General features: G+C 46.7%; 1 protein-coding gene across 50 annotated transcripts in view; it reads right to left on the reverse strand.

Annotated features, from left to right (window-relative positions):
- The window catches only part of NCOR2 (nuclear receptor corepressor 2), a 372,848-nt gene that overhangs the window by 174,735 nt on the left and 183,623 nt on the right, over nt 1-14,490 (reverse strand). For 42 of the 50 annotated variants that reach the window (XM_083476607.1, XM_083476588.1, XM_083476601.1 and 39 more), the window contains exons 10-13: nt 9,893-10,065; nt 8,273-8,366; nt 6,569-6,747; nt 1,851-1,905 (exon numbers count right to left, since the gene is read on the reverse strand). In XM_083476607.1, the coding sequence (XP_083332733.1) occupies nt 1,851-1,905; nt 6,569-6,747; nt 8,273-8,366; nt 9,893-10,065 (501 nt within the window). The remainder of the gene's footprint in view (nt 1-1,850; nt 1,906-6,568; nt 6,748-8,272; nt 8,367-9,892; nt 10,066-14,490) is intronic. The other 8 variants (XM_083476589.1, XM_083476625.1, XM_083476586.1 and 5 more) reach the window with 1 other exon arrangement.

Raw genomic sequence — 14,490 nt, forward strand, 5'->3', positions numbered from 1 at the left:
GCGGGAGTGGCACAGGAGGAGCGCATCAACGAAGTCACGGAGATTTTGGACTCCAGACGGGGGGAAGAGGGGGTAGAATACTTTCTCGCCAAGGAGGGCACCCCGGCCAGTGCGAACAGCTGGGTACCGGGCTACGCCTTGGACGAACCTCTGCTCAAAGACGAGTTTCATGCCCTCTTCCCACATAGACCAATGCCACCAGACTTTTTCGACGACTGGCTTTTCACGCCCACGCTTTCGGCCAGCACGTTCCGGGGGTTCGACTCGGACGAGGACCCGACACGAGACGCCCGTTCCCCGGAGGGGTCACCCTCGGGATCTGCCTCAGAACCCTCGTATTGGTGGGACGATAGACCAGAGGAGCAGTGGCGCAGGAAGTGGCTGGAAGGTCCAGGACGAGCGACGCCGCCAGGAGGAAGTGAGGGAGAGACGGACATGGACGTTTTCGGGGACGACCCTGGTTTCGAGCACGGCGGCACAGAGATGGAAGCGGAGGTGACCGTCGTCGACGAGAGCAGGGAGGAAGACCCGGGAGACTTCAGATGGAGGCCCGCCACGGGAAGCGAACGATATCCGACGTTCGTCCCTTTGACACAGCAGCACCCAGCTCCCGCACCAGAAGGAGGGGAGGGGGGAATGGGGGGCTTCGAGGGGGGGGATGTCAGGGGTTCAGGAGCAGAGGCAAGGGCAAGGGAGGAAACAGAGAGCGAAGGGGAGGAGGCAGAAGAAAAGATGAGTGATGACGACGACCCGAGATCTCCGAGTCTTTCCAGTGAATCAGAAGATTCACAGAAAGGAGCACCAGTGGCCAGGGCAAGGGGGGAGTCTAGGGGGGCACCCCAGGAAGATAGAGCCAGAGGGGACTCAGAGGAGAGCAGTTGGAAATCGGGACCAGCGTCACCGCCAGAGAGCAGGGAAGAGGAAGGGAGCCAGGGGGCAAGCGCTGGCAGCTCACCACAGGAGGGAGGGCATGAGTCAGGAGTGGCCACACCTCCATCGGGGAGCGAGGAAACGGTCAAACGGAAAGTGGAAAGTTGGGCGCGCGCGCCAAGTTCAAATGCACAGGAAAGTGACGCAGTGGGCAGTCCTGAAAGAGAGCCAGGTCCTAAAGCCCGGCGCAAGGAGACAGGAGGGTCCGGGGGGGTCGGCGTCAGAAGAATCCAGGAAGGAAGAGACCCCGGGGGGTAGAGGGACCCAGAGGAGGACAGTCAGGCGGAAAAGGTGGAGCCGGGCTAGGATATTAAGTTGGTGCACAAGGGGCGGAGACTCAGACGGAGCTTCGCCGATCTAGCCACTAGATGTAGAGTTGCACGCAGCAGCTTGAGAATGGAAACTGTAACTCAATAAAGACTTTTACTTAATGATCGCTGGCTAGCGTGATCCTCTGTGAGCTAGGATCTTTAAGCAGCTCTGACAACACTTTATTTTATTTATATGCTGTATTTCCATAGTTCATGCTTGAGGCAGAGTACATGAAAAAAATATGTAAATACAACATAACAAATGTAGTTGTAAACATTAAATAAAGCAACCAAACCCCCAAATCTCATAAAGAAAGATTATCACACACACACACACACCACCACCACCACCACCACCATCAACAACAACAGTGAGAACTACCTCCCCCCAAAGCAATGCCCCAGGCCCAATAGTCTGCTCAGCAGCCTCAGCTTTTGTAGCTGGAGTCAGTCTGGGCCCCACCCTCCCACACCAGGTGAAAAAATGCCTGCGGGGGGAGAGCAGATCTTCCAGGACTCACAGCCAAGATGCAATCTAGATTGAACAATTTGGGCAAGAAAAATCTTTGCTTAAAAAGGTAACATAGGAAATGGGGGAGGAAGACTTACTTTCCGGTCCAAAAAGGAAGCGATGAGGCCAAAATTCTTTGGATGCTGCATGAACCTAGAAAACGGAAACAAGAGGGGCAGGGGGTGGAATTAAGAGGCAATTATAAAGGGTGTTTCACTTGAAAATCCTGATTGATTTTGTTCAAAGAAACAAAGCAAAAACGTTTCTGTTTCCTGCTGGTCCATGTGCTGATCATAGGCCCTTGCTCAGCAGTGGTGAACTGTTGGCCAGTGGGTCTAATCAGATCCCCCACACCTTCCCATTTGATCCGGAAGGCCACTGCAGCCAAGCCACACTCACCTGCCTAACACCTGATGTCATATATAGGTTTATCAGGTCTCTGCCTGTATAGTAAAAATGGTTGTTGTTGTTGTTGTTTTTGATGATGATGTGTGGGCCGATGTGCTGGTGTGTTGTTGGTGCGCGGCAGGTAAGGGCACAGCTGTGCCAGAATGGAGTTTGCAGGCACTGCCAATCAGCTGAGTCAGTGCTTGCAAGGCTCTTTTACCCTTGCTCATGTGGTTTGATCTGAAACCACAAGGGCAGAAATGGGTCACTGATACAAACATCAAGTGATTGACAGGCAGGCGGTAGCCCCACCCACCTGTCAAACTTGGCCTGAAGGGGTGGAGAATATAATGCCTGGATCTGCTGCCCACTCCTGATGGTATCTGTTTTATTTTATGATTTTCCTTTTTATCCCACCCTTCCTCAAGGGATTGCTGCTGTACTACCTAACCCTGGTGTTAGGCTCTGTGCAGCAAGTCCTGAAGCAGGACGTCTGGCCACCAGGATTCCAGACAGTATCTCATGGGCCTATAAATCTGGCATACTAGCTTCTGGGCTTCAAGGGTGCCATCTAGGCCACAGGTTTAGTCAGCTGATCCCAAAAACGAATCCCAGCGCACAAGAGCCCCGTATAGCCCAGGCCTCAGAGCGAACGCCTCATTTCAAGCGCAATCAGTTCCTGCTTACAGGGCTTCCCAGAGGTCTCTGCTTGGCCACTGTGAGAACAGGATGCTGGACTAGACGGCCCTCTGGTCTGATCCAGGGATAGTCTTGTGAAGGGAAGGGACCACCATTCAGTGGAAGAGCATCTGTATTGCATGCAGAGCGTCCCAGGTTCATTCCCAGAATCTCCAGGTGAGGTTGGGAATGTTCCCTGCCCGAAACTCCGGGGAGCCACTGAGAGTCAGTGTAGACAATACTGAGCTCCAGTGCCAGGCAACTCCCAATGCTCATGCTGCCCCGCAGTATCTTATCTCCTAATTGCTCCCTCAGAGCACCGTCTTCACGTGCGCTGGTCTTGAACCTACCCTTTTGTGCTTCAGAACTTGATCTTCTGCCCAGCGTGGACTATGGCCTCCTTCTGGACCTCATCTACTAATCGGCCTTCCTTGGAACCTGGCTTTGCCTGCTCTGGTCCCAGTTTCCACCTGCTGGGCTGACAGCCAGTTCCTCTGGGCCTTGGCACTTGGCAGTCTGAGTCAGGCTGCTGCTGAGGCACCTGGTGACTCCAGACAATGAGAAAGAAACCCTGCTCTAATCTACATAGTCCTGGCCTAGTTTCAGCGTCTTCGTCATGCTGCTGTGTGGCAGGATCTCAGCCATTCTAGATGAAGGTGGAATAACTTTGGTGACTAAGAAATTGTCTTTTCCACATCGGACTATAAACAGGTGTAGTACTAAATATAGCTGGACTGAAATTATGATATTAAGTGATGTATACTAGTTTACTGTATTTGGCAATTAAGACATATAACTGATGTAAAATCAATGTATTCATTTTATCCTGATATTATAGTTTTCATGTAAGTCCATATCAGGGGTGGCTAATTTGTTGGGTTCAAGAACCACATTTGCTGTTGGTCAATCCTCTGAGGACCATGTGTCAGCAGTGAGCAGGGCCCAAGTCTGCACAGCCACACATGCACACAAACCAACGCAGACACCTCTTTTTGTTTCTGGAGCATTCCAGCCTGTTAGCGGTGGTGTCTTGGAAGAGGGAAAAGAAGCATCAACAAATTTGTTGGGGGCAGATGGTCTACTTAAAGTTTGTAATAAAGTTTTGTAATATAAAAATATGGAAAACATTAGCATTCAGTGCAATATTTGTGCCCAAAAATGACTGGAACTCTTGAGAACTGTTTAGCCCTTTTGTAATGGGTTTTATGGTGGGAAACAACTACTGCCATTGGACTGTTTTATTTATTACAGGGTTTTTGCACGTGCCTTCTGCTCATCCTTTCAGCAGAGGGGGCCCTTTCGGTAGTTCCACTACCTGCAGAAGTTCAGGGTTTGCCCAGCAAAGCACCTTCTCTGCAGAGGTCAGGGGTCAGCAAACTTTCTCTGCAGGGGGCCAGTCCACTGCCCCTCAGAACTTGTGGAGGGCTGGACTATTCTTAAAAACTAAAACAAAAAACCACGAATTCCTGTGCACACTGCGAGGGGGGCAAGAAGGCCTCCTCCCCACGACTTCCGGGGTGGCGCCATCGGCAATGGCGGACTCCCTCTGATCTGGAGGGACTAGCTCCACGCGAAACGGGTCTTTTCCGCTACGGCGAAGTGGGGACCCTTTCAAAAATCACAGGCGGATGAAGCCTGTGACCATGGGACTCGGCGGGCACCCTTAGCGCCCCCCCAACCCACGAAGGAACCCACTAACGGGCTCCGGAGCGAAGAGGGGGAAGTGGCTTGGTGCTGAGAGTCAACTGCTTCTTCCGTGGAGCGAAGCCGCACAGCCGTTGCCGGAGAGCGCTGCCTTTTTCCTGGGACAATTTGGCTTCTAAAATAATCACCCGTGAGTACTTAAATTTCGGACAATTGGACTTTAAATAAGGACTTGCGAGCAGAAATGAAATTTGGACTTAAAAGTTTATTTCAATTTGGCACTGAAACGGGAAGGTCTAAACAGGAAGTCAGCCTTCCGTTTCTTTGTAGATAGATTAAAGCAAAGACATGGCAAACTAGAGCTCAGAAAATCGCTTGTGAAAGACTAACTTTCATCATTTAAAATTGTTGAACCCCCTTCGGAAGCAGGAGAAGAGGGGGGGATCTTTTTCGGACTGTTTAAACCTGCAGAAGTGAGTGTAAAGTAAAGTAACTTTCCACCGTCCTGATCCTGGAGCGGGGTGTCAGGACTGACGTTTTTTGAAGCTCATTGACCAGAGACAAACGTTTTTGACAAATAGCTAAAAGAAGAGAAACATAGTGATTCCATTGTTCCCCTTCGCATTTTAAAGGAACAAATATCAACAAAATATCTGAAAAAGGAAACTTTGTTGTTAAAAGAAAGAACAAATAGAAGTTTTCCCCCTAGAGGGAGGCTGTGAAACTGTAACCAATTCCAGGGAGCTTGCAGCTGTTACAGATTACAATCGTGGGAATAGACTTCTGACCTTGCAGGACAATGTATTCAGAAGCTCTGTTGTGTGCTCTCTGTAAAACAAATGCCCTACTGGAACAGCTACATGAGAAGACGGACTTGATGACTGATGCGATCAGAAATTTTGAACAGGCAGTGGGAAATTATATGGAGCCCACCCAGGAATTAAATCAGGAGTGTGCCCTGACAGAACAGAGGAGGGAAGAGGATGTTGCTGAATCTTGGGCGCCAGAGATGGAGGGAGCTGTGGCCCAGCAGGAACATGAGCTTTTGGATTTGACAAATTAACTTGGAAAAAGCCAGATTTGGAAAGATAAAGTTTGGTTTGGTTTGGAAATGGGGGTTTGGATAGACCCCCCTATGCAGGGATGTTTGGACTTTTCAAGTCTGGCAATGGGCCGTGAGATGTTTGGGGTTGTGGGGGTCGCCAACTTTGGAGGGACTTTGAAACATGCTTTTAAATACCACATGGAGTTCAGTGTGGATTATGGAAAAGGGGCTGATTTGTTGAGAAGGGTCAAAAATATTGTTAAGCTGGAGTTCCCACGAGTGAAAGGAGAATATGAAGAAGAGCCGCGGAAGGGACATGGAAGGGACTTAAGGGCCTCGGATATAAAGTTACCAGATTAATGCGCTAGATCGATGGGATAAAAAGGACTGACAAAACCCGGAACCAGGAGGAAGGGACGTTGGATGAAGATTGGATTGTTTTTATTTCTTCTTTTTTACTACTAGGATTGTTTTATGAATGTTAGAAAAATGTTGGAACGAAATTACTTGGCTTTAGAAAAAATGTTTAAAGAATTATGTAAGAATATTATGGTTATGAGAAGTTGGTTAAAAAAAAAGTTTTAAGCTTTAAGGTTCTTTACAGTAAGATAAGATGAAAATAGATTAAGGTAATGTAATGACAGAATATTATGAAATATGGAAAGGATTTGCTGTGACAATTAACAACTAGGATACAAAAAAAGGGAGGAGGAAGAGGTCAAAGAAAGAAGGTAATGAAAGTTGAGGATTTGAGAATGATGGATTTGTTTTTGAATGTTTGTGGTGTATTTTTGTTCTTTGAATTTGTATTGTTTGATGTGGTTTGTTTTTTCTTTGTTTTTTCTTTTTCTCCTTTGTTTTTTTTTTTGTAATTCTAAACTTTTTTCAATAAATATCTTTTTTAAAAAAAAAAAAAGTCCTCCTCCCCACACCCCCCAGCCCCAGCCGCCTTCTGGGTTTGCCGCCTGACTCATTCACCAAAAGGCTGGCTTCCTCCCCGCCCAGAGAAAGAATAGATGAATAGATGTGACTACGAATGGGCCCCTCCTCAGCACAACTCACTTTTCTCGGAAGGTTTCTTTCTCCTGCTCGCTCCACATGTTCATCACCTGCCGATCTTTGTACACCTTCATGGGGTCGTCCATGAGGCCATTCATGTTAATGAACTTGATGCGTTGCTGCTCAGCATCGTACAGCATAGGAGGGATGACAGCAAGCTGGCGCATCTGTTTCTCCAGATTCTGGGCAGGGAAAGCAGAGGAAAACAGGTCGCACTGAGAGCACCAAAGGAAAACTGACCCAAGAATGAAGAAATGAAAGACCAACCTTCGCCAACCTGGTGCCCTCCAGGTGCTTCGGACTACAACTCCCATCAGCCTCAGTCAGCACAGGATTACAAAACACCTGGTAGGCACTAGGTTGGTGAAGACTGGTGTAGGTGCTGCACGAAAGAAAGGAAGTTATCAGGGAGAAGCCAGGAAGTGATGCACAACATTCAGTGTTGAGGAAAGCTGCTGCTGAGACCAAGAGAGACCCACTGCATCTTCCCTCTCCAAAAAGGAAAAGCTTCAGCATTAACTGAAAGATGCTGTCTGGATTGTAGCCCCTAATAGGCAAAGGGTTTTTGGTATACTAAAAAACAGACCATAAAATTTTTGATATTCCCATGCAAAAATGACAAAAAAAATAGTTGGGGGGGGGAGGAAAGGGATAGGGTTGCGGACCCCCTGGGTGCTTTTTGCAGACCCCTGATTGGGAACCACTGGGCTAGAGGATGGACTGTGTGGCTAGGCCAGCAATTGTGTGTTGCTCTAGAGCTGGGGTGGTCAGCCAAATGCCCTCCCAATCTTGATGGGTTCCAGCTCCTATCGTAAGTGGCTGTGGTGGCTGGTGAGCATTGTAGTCCAACACCATCTAGAGGGCACCACGCTGGAGAACGCTGCTGTAGAGCCTCAGCTGTTTCAGCGTGAAACAATTCTCCCTAAGAATGCACATACAATATATAGGATTTATCACATTAGGCACACTTAGGGAAAATAGCACTGTCAATGGATATCAGTTATTGTAAGGCATTGTTTTGTTCTGTTTAACTTTTTATTGTTTCTTTCTTCTTTTTTCTGTAACTATTAAATCTCTAATAAATATTATTTTTTTTAAAAAAAGTCAATGGATATCAGTTATGACGGTTCTCTGGAACCCTCTATGTGTTCAGGATACTGGGGCTAGATAGATCTTTACTCCAATCTGCTAGTGCCTTTTTATGTTCTGATGACAATAACTAGGGAAGGCACAACCTAATAACACTCTGACATTTTTATCTTGCTGAGGCCCAGCAGAGTTCAAGGGAGCATCAGAATCCCAGAGGAAGGGGCACCTGACAAAGAAACAATTCAGGAGCCCCCTTTTAGAATGGCGTCACTGAATCTCATCAGCAGTGATAGGTAGCATCAACTGGCAGACACCACAGAAGCTAACAGACCCAGGAGAGGGGAGAGAGAGAGAGAGAGAGAGAGAGAGAGAGAGAGAGAAGTCTCCCTAAGTCCCCGTTTAGGGTCCTGTCAAATCCATCAAGGCATCACATTCCCCAACACAAGACAGTGTTTGCTAAACACAGCTTGGGCTGAAGCTAATGCAATTTGGCAGCAGTGTCAACAGTAAGTTCCAACGCCAAGGTCTGTTGTGGCTGCACTGGTTTCCCCAGAGGAAAGGAAAGAGAAGAGAAGGAGAGAATGCAAAAGGAAAAAGAAAACGGTGACCCAGCCTCACCTCTTGTTCCGAGAGCCCATCAATAATTTCTGACACCTCGTGTTCGCTGCGTGCCGCAGACATGGAGAGGCCACTGCCCCTCTGTCCTACCCTGCTGGGAAACGGCAAAGAAAGTGCTGAAAGATTTATGCTCCATTTTGCACTTGGCAATGTATCTTCTTAACAATTACTGTGGCTGCTTGCGTGCGATGAAACAAGTGCCACGCAAAGAGTGGAGAGGTCAAAGCTGGGAAAGGTGGAACCTGTGTGTGTGTGTGTGTGTGTGTGTGTGTGTGTACACATGGCATGGGGCACAACAAGAGAAGAGCAAACTTTACTGATAGCTCAGTCAAAGAATCAGAGAGCTGCCATGCAGATAAAACCAGCATTGAGGACTGGCTTCAGAGACTTTTTCAACATAGAGGTGATGGCACAATCACTGCCACAAGCTGACACCTGTGCTGTGGCCACAAGTCTTGCACACGCCACAGTATGTACCCAGATCCAGCTCTTGCAACTGGAGCCACTGAGTGGGTGAAGGAGGCGGCGTGCTTGGAAAGCCAGTCTGGACCACATTGGCTCATCTTTGTGGGTTTGGAGGACTGAGACCATTGTACAGTCTCTGTGCTAAACCAGTGATAGCCAAATTCCTGAGCTTTCAGGAACCGGATCAGACCTTTCCCAGCCAAGGTGCTTGAGGACTGCATCACCCTTGGCAACAGAATTCACTGCCACGAGATGCAGAGATGCCCACTAACTTAGGCAGCTTCAGAAAGGAGATCAGACAACTTCACAGAAATACACCTATCAAGAGCCACCCGTTATGATGGGTCTACATGACCTCCCACAAAGAGAGTGTGGCTCGGAGCACTAGTGGCTGGACTAATGGGAGCTGCGTGTGCTCTTGCCCTGAGGTCCTCCCGGGGGCTTCCCAGAGGCATCTAGCTGGCTCTAGCCAGAACAGGACACTGAACCAGCTGGGCCTTTGGCCTGATCCAGCAGTGCAATTCTTATGTCCATACAATAATATTTCCCCCTCTGGTTTTAATTAGAGGAAATTAAATATATTTATTTTATCTAGAGAGGATTTGGGGCAAGGTGGTGGTGGTAACTGAAGGGGAACCCAAATGGTTTGGTGCAGGGTCGACTGAGAAATTTATTGCGTATTTGATACTAACTTTTGTGTATTCTTTTTCAAACTTTAATAAAATTTATTGGGGGGAAATCAATTTATTTGTTGTTGTTTTAAAAGGAAAGTAACTGGAAGTAAACAAACTGAAAAAAAATCAGATTTGGGTTCATCTGGGACATGTTGCAAAATTAGCTAAAAAAATTATCTCAGGTGATTTGGACTAGAAATTAGTTGGCTTGACTTCTTTGATATTTCCATTCTGAATTCACATCTATGTACTTAATAGCATATTAAAATTCTATGCAAATTTCTGCTCATGGACTTCTTCCCCAAACCATTTTCGCGAGGCTGCTGCCTGGAGGCCAGCATTTTCCACACAAGGAGCTAGAGGAAAAGCCCCTTTTTACCACAAGACATTCCTCTCCACCAGAAACTGACATGCCATCTTCAGTGCCAAAGGAGTCTTAATGCTCTCCTGCCAACACACACTTGAACACGACTCCACTAACCTCTGCATGCGCTCTTGGAGTTCCCTCTGTTTCCTGATCTCTGGGAACTGCTTCTCATAATATTCACGTACTTTGCTTTCCTTTGCTCGGCGCCGGGGGTTGTTTTCTATGCGCTCCACTTTCTTTTCCCAGGCTTCCATAAGCTGGTCATAGCGCTGGCAAAATTTCTGTTCCTGAAACGGTGGGTTTTGTGCGGAGGGAGAAGGTGAGGGGAGAAAGAGAGGGTGAGGGAAAGAGAAAGAGAGCGGGGGGGGGGAGAGATCAAAAATGGTCCCTTGGAAGTCCATTTCAAATACCTTCTCACACCTCAGCAGCAAGGTCTCAGAGGAAAATTAACAACGATTCTCAATGCAAAGTCACAAAACTGAAGAACATGGCAAGGAAGATAAGCCATACAACAATCTCCTCATGTGCTCAGTATATGAAACAAATCTTTATCATTTAAGTTCTGGTGATAAATGCTTCTGGAAGGAGGGGGAGGTGCTAATGAAATGTGCAGTCTAGGAACATCTAGTCACTGAGGAACAGGATGTGGCGAGGGTGGTAATCACCTGAGACAAAGATGATTGTACATTAGGCAGGTGAAGGTGCATTAGGCAGATAGGATGGGGGAGCCCCAAATCCTGCCCCTTGAGCTTGAGATTTTATTCAGTTGAGCCAACTGATTAAAAGCTGCTCCCACAAAAGCACGAATGAGGATATAAATGGGTTTTGAGCCCAGACTTTCGGGAAATCCCCGAGAGCTTATCAAGGGGGTCCTTAAGGAGAAGATCAATGATAATAATAAATTATACGCCGCCCTTCCTCCCAAAAGAGCATGGGGCAGCAAACACACAAATGACAAAACACTTAAAATATATAAAAGTAATTCCAGTACATATGGAAACTAGGAAAGAGGTTTTTCAGAAGCCAAAGGTCTTCAGGAGGTGCTGAAAAGACAACAGAGATGTCTAATGCTTGGGTGCCAACAAGCAGGTGCCGCAACATTAAGGATCTGGTTCCTATTTTGTGAGGAACAGACTTCCTGATAAGGAGGACTTCCTGATCTGCAGGAGGCCCTCCCTTGAAGAGTACAAATCATGGTGGTCAAACTAAAAAATGGTGTGGCTGGAAAAGGGACAGAAAATAATCAAGGGCTTGAAGCAAATTCCCTATGAGGAAAGGTTGCAACTAGGTTCCTGAGTTGTAATGAGATTATTGTGACAACTGGGTGTTCACCCTGGGACATTTCCCAAACCGCTCTGTGGGGTCCTGGAAAAAACACCAACGGTCTCCTCAGCAGGCAAAAGTGGGTGGCAAAAGTTCATGGTAGTTTTGAAAAGCACTGCGGTTTTAAGAAAACACACACACAATTAAACAAAACAGGTAAAAGGTAAAGGTAAAGGGACCCCTGCCCCTTCATGGATCACTGCCTTGCCGTGGCGAAGGGGCCTGAATAACTCAAGATGAACAGGTCATAGTGGAGAGTTTTGACCAAACGTGATCCACCTGGAGCAGGAACCGGCAAGCCACTCCAATATCCCTGCCAAGAAAACTCCATGGACAAAGACAACAGGCATATAAAAGTTATGATGCTGGAAGATGAGCCCCTCAGGTCGGAAGGTGTCCAACATGCTACTGAGGAAGAGCGGAGGACAAGTACAAGTAGATTCAGAGCTGATGAAGCGGCTGCGCCAAAGCCGAAAGGATGCTCAGTTGTGGATATGCCTGGAAGCGAAAGGAAAGTCCAATGCTGTAAAGAAAAATATTGCATAGGAACCTGGAATGTAAGAACCATGAACCTGGGTAAGTTGGATGTGGTCAAAAATGAGATGGCAAGAACAAATATTGACATCCTGGGCATCAGTGAACTAAAATGGACAGGAATGGGCGAATTCAGTTCGGATGACCATCATATCTACTACTGTGGGCAAGAAACCCGTAAAAGAAATTGAGTGGCCCTCATAGTCAACAAAAGAGTGGCGAAAGCTGTACTGGGATGCAATCTCAAAAATGATAGAATGATCTCGATACGAATCCAAGGCAGACCTTTTAACATCACAGTAATACAACTTTATGCACCAACTACTGGTGCTGAAGAAACTGAAATTGACCAATTCTATGAAGACTTACAAGACCTTATAGAAGTGACACCAAAGAAGAATGTTCTTCTCATTATAGGGGATTGGAATGCTAAAGTAGGGAATCAAGAGATAAAAGGAACAACTGGCAAGTTTGGCCTTGGAGATCAAAATGAAGCAGGGCAAAGGCTAATAGAGTTCTGCCAAGAGAACAAGCTGGTCATCACAAACACGCTTTTCCAACAACACAAGAGACGACTCTACACACGGACATCACCAGATGGGCAACATCGAAATCAGATTGATTATATTCTCTGCAGCCAAAGATGGAGAAGCTCTATACAGTCAGCAAAAACAAGACCTGGAGCTGACTGTGGCTCAGATCATCAGCTTCTTATAGCAAAACTCAAGCTTAAACTGAAGAAAGTAGGAAAAACCACTGGGCCGGTAAGATGCAACCAAATCCCTTATGAATACACAGTGGAAGTGGGGAACAGGTTTAAGGATTTAGATTTGCTGGACAGAGTGCCTGAAGAACTATGGATGGAGGCTCGCAACATTATACAGGAGGCAGCAACTAAAACCATCCCAATGAAAAAGAAATGCAAGAAAGCAAAGTGGCTGTCCAACGAGGCCTTACAAATAGCGGGGGAGAGAAGGCAAGCAAAATGCGAGGGAGATAGTGAAAGATACAGGAAATTGAATGCAGATTTCCAAAGAATAGCAAGGAGAGACAAGAAGGCCTTCTTAAACGAGCAATGCAAAGAAATAGAGGAAAACAACAGAATGGGAAGAACCAGAGATCTGTTCAAGAAAATCGGAAATATGAAAGGAACATTTCGTACAAAGATAACCATAATAAAAGACAAAGGTGGTAAGGACCTAACAGAAGCAGAAGAGATCAAGAAGAGGTGGCAAGAATACACAGAGGAATTATACCAGAAAGATATGAATGTCTCGTAAACCCCAGGTAGTGTGGTTGCTGACCTTGAGCCAGACATCCTGGAGAGTGAAGTCAAATGGGCCTTAGAAAGCACTGCAAATAACAAGGCCAGTGGAAGTGATGGTATTCCAGCTGAACTATTTTAAATTTTAAAAGATGATGCTGTTAAGGTGCTACACTCAATATGCCAGCAAGTTTGGAAAACTCAGCAGTGGCCAGAGGATTGGAGAAGATCAGTCTACATCCCAATCCCAAAGAAGGGCAGTGCCAAAGAATGCTCCAACTACCGCACAATTGCACTCATTTCACATGCTAGCAAGGTTATGCTTAAAATTCTACAAGGTAGGCTTAAGCAGTATGTGGACCGAGAACTCCCAGAAGTGCAAGCTGGATTTAGAAGAGGCAGAGGAACCAGAGACCAAATTGCAAACATGCGCTGGATTATGGAGAAAGCTAGAGAGTTCCAGAAAGACATCTACTTCTGCTTCATTGACTATGCAAAAGCCTTTGACTGTGTCGACCACAGCAAACTATGGCAAGTTCTTAAAGAAAGGGGAGTGCCTGATCACCTCATCTGTCTCCTGAGAAATCTCTATGTGGGACAAGAAGCTACAGTTAGAACTGGATATGGAACAACTGATTGGTTCAAAATTGGGAAAGGAGTACGACAAGGCTGTATATTGTCTCCCTGCTTATTTAACTTATATGCAGAATTCATCATGCGAAAGGCTGGGCTGGATGAATCCGAAGTCGGAATTAAGATTGCCGGAAGAAATATCAACAACCTCAGATATGCAGATGACACAACTTTGATGGCAGAAAGTGAGGAGGAATTAAAGAACCTTTTATTGAGGGTGAAAGAGGAGAGCGCAAAATATGGTCTGAAGCTCAACATCAAAAAAAACAAAGATCATGGCCACTGGTCCCATCACCTCCTGGCAAATAGAAGGGGAAGAAATGGAGGCAGTAAGAGATTTTACTTTCTTGGGCTCCATGATCACTGCAGATGGTGACAGCAGCCACGAAATTAAGAGACGCCTGCTTCTTGGGAGAAAAGCAATGACAAGCCTAGACAGCATCTTAAAAAGTAGAGACATCACCTTGCCAACAAAGGTCCGTATAGTAAAAGCTATGGTTTTCCCAGTAGTGATGTATGGAAGTGAGAGATGGACCATAAAGAAGGCTGATCGCCGAAGAATTGATGCTTTTGAATTATGGTTATGGAGGAGACTCTTGAGAGTCCCATGGACTGCAAGAAGATCAAACCTCTCCATTCTGAAGGAAATCAGCCCTGAGTGCTCACTGGAAGGACAGATTGTGAAGCTGAGGCTCCAAGACTTTGGCCACCTCATGAGAAGAGAAGACTCCCTGGAAAAGACCCTGATGTTGGGAAAGATGGAGGGCGCAAGGAGAAGGGGACGACAGAGGATGAGATGGTTGGATGGTGTTCTTGAAGCTACCAGCATGAGTTTGATCAAACTGCGGGAGGCAGTGAAGGACAGAAGTGCCTGGTGTGCTCTGGTCCATGGGGTCACGAAGAGTCAGACACGACTAAACGACTAAACAACAACAAAGGGACCCCTGGGGACGCGGGT

The sequence above is a fragment of the Podarcis liolepis genome, assembly GCF_965112155.1.
Source record: "Podarcis liolepis genome assembly, chromosome: 15".
NCBI classification, from domain to species: Eukaryota; Metazoa; Chordata; class Lepidosauria; order Squamata; family Lacertidae; genus Podarcis; species Podarcis liolepis.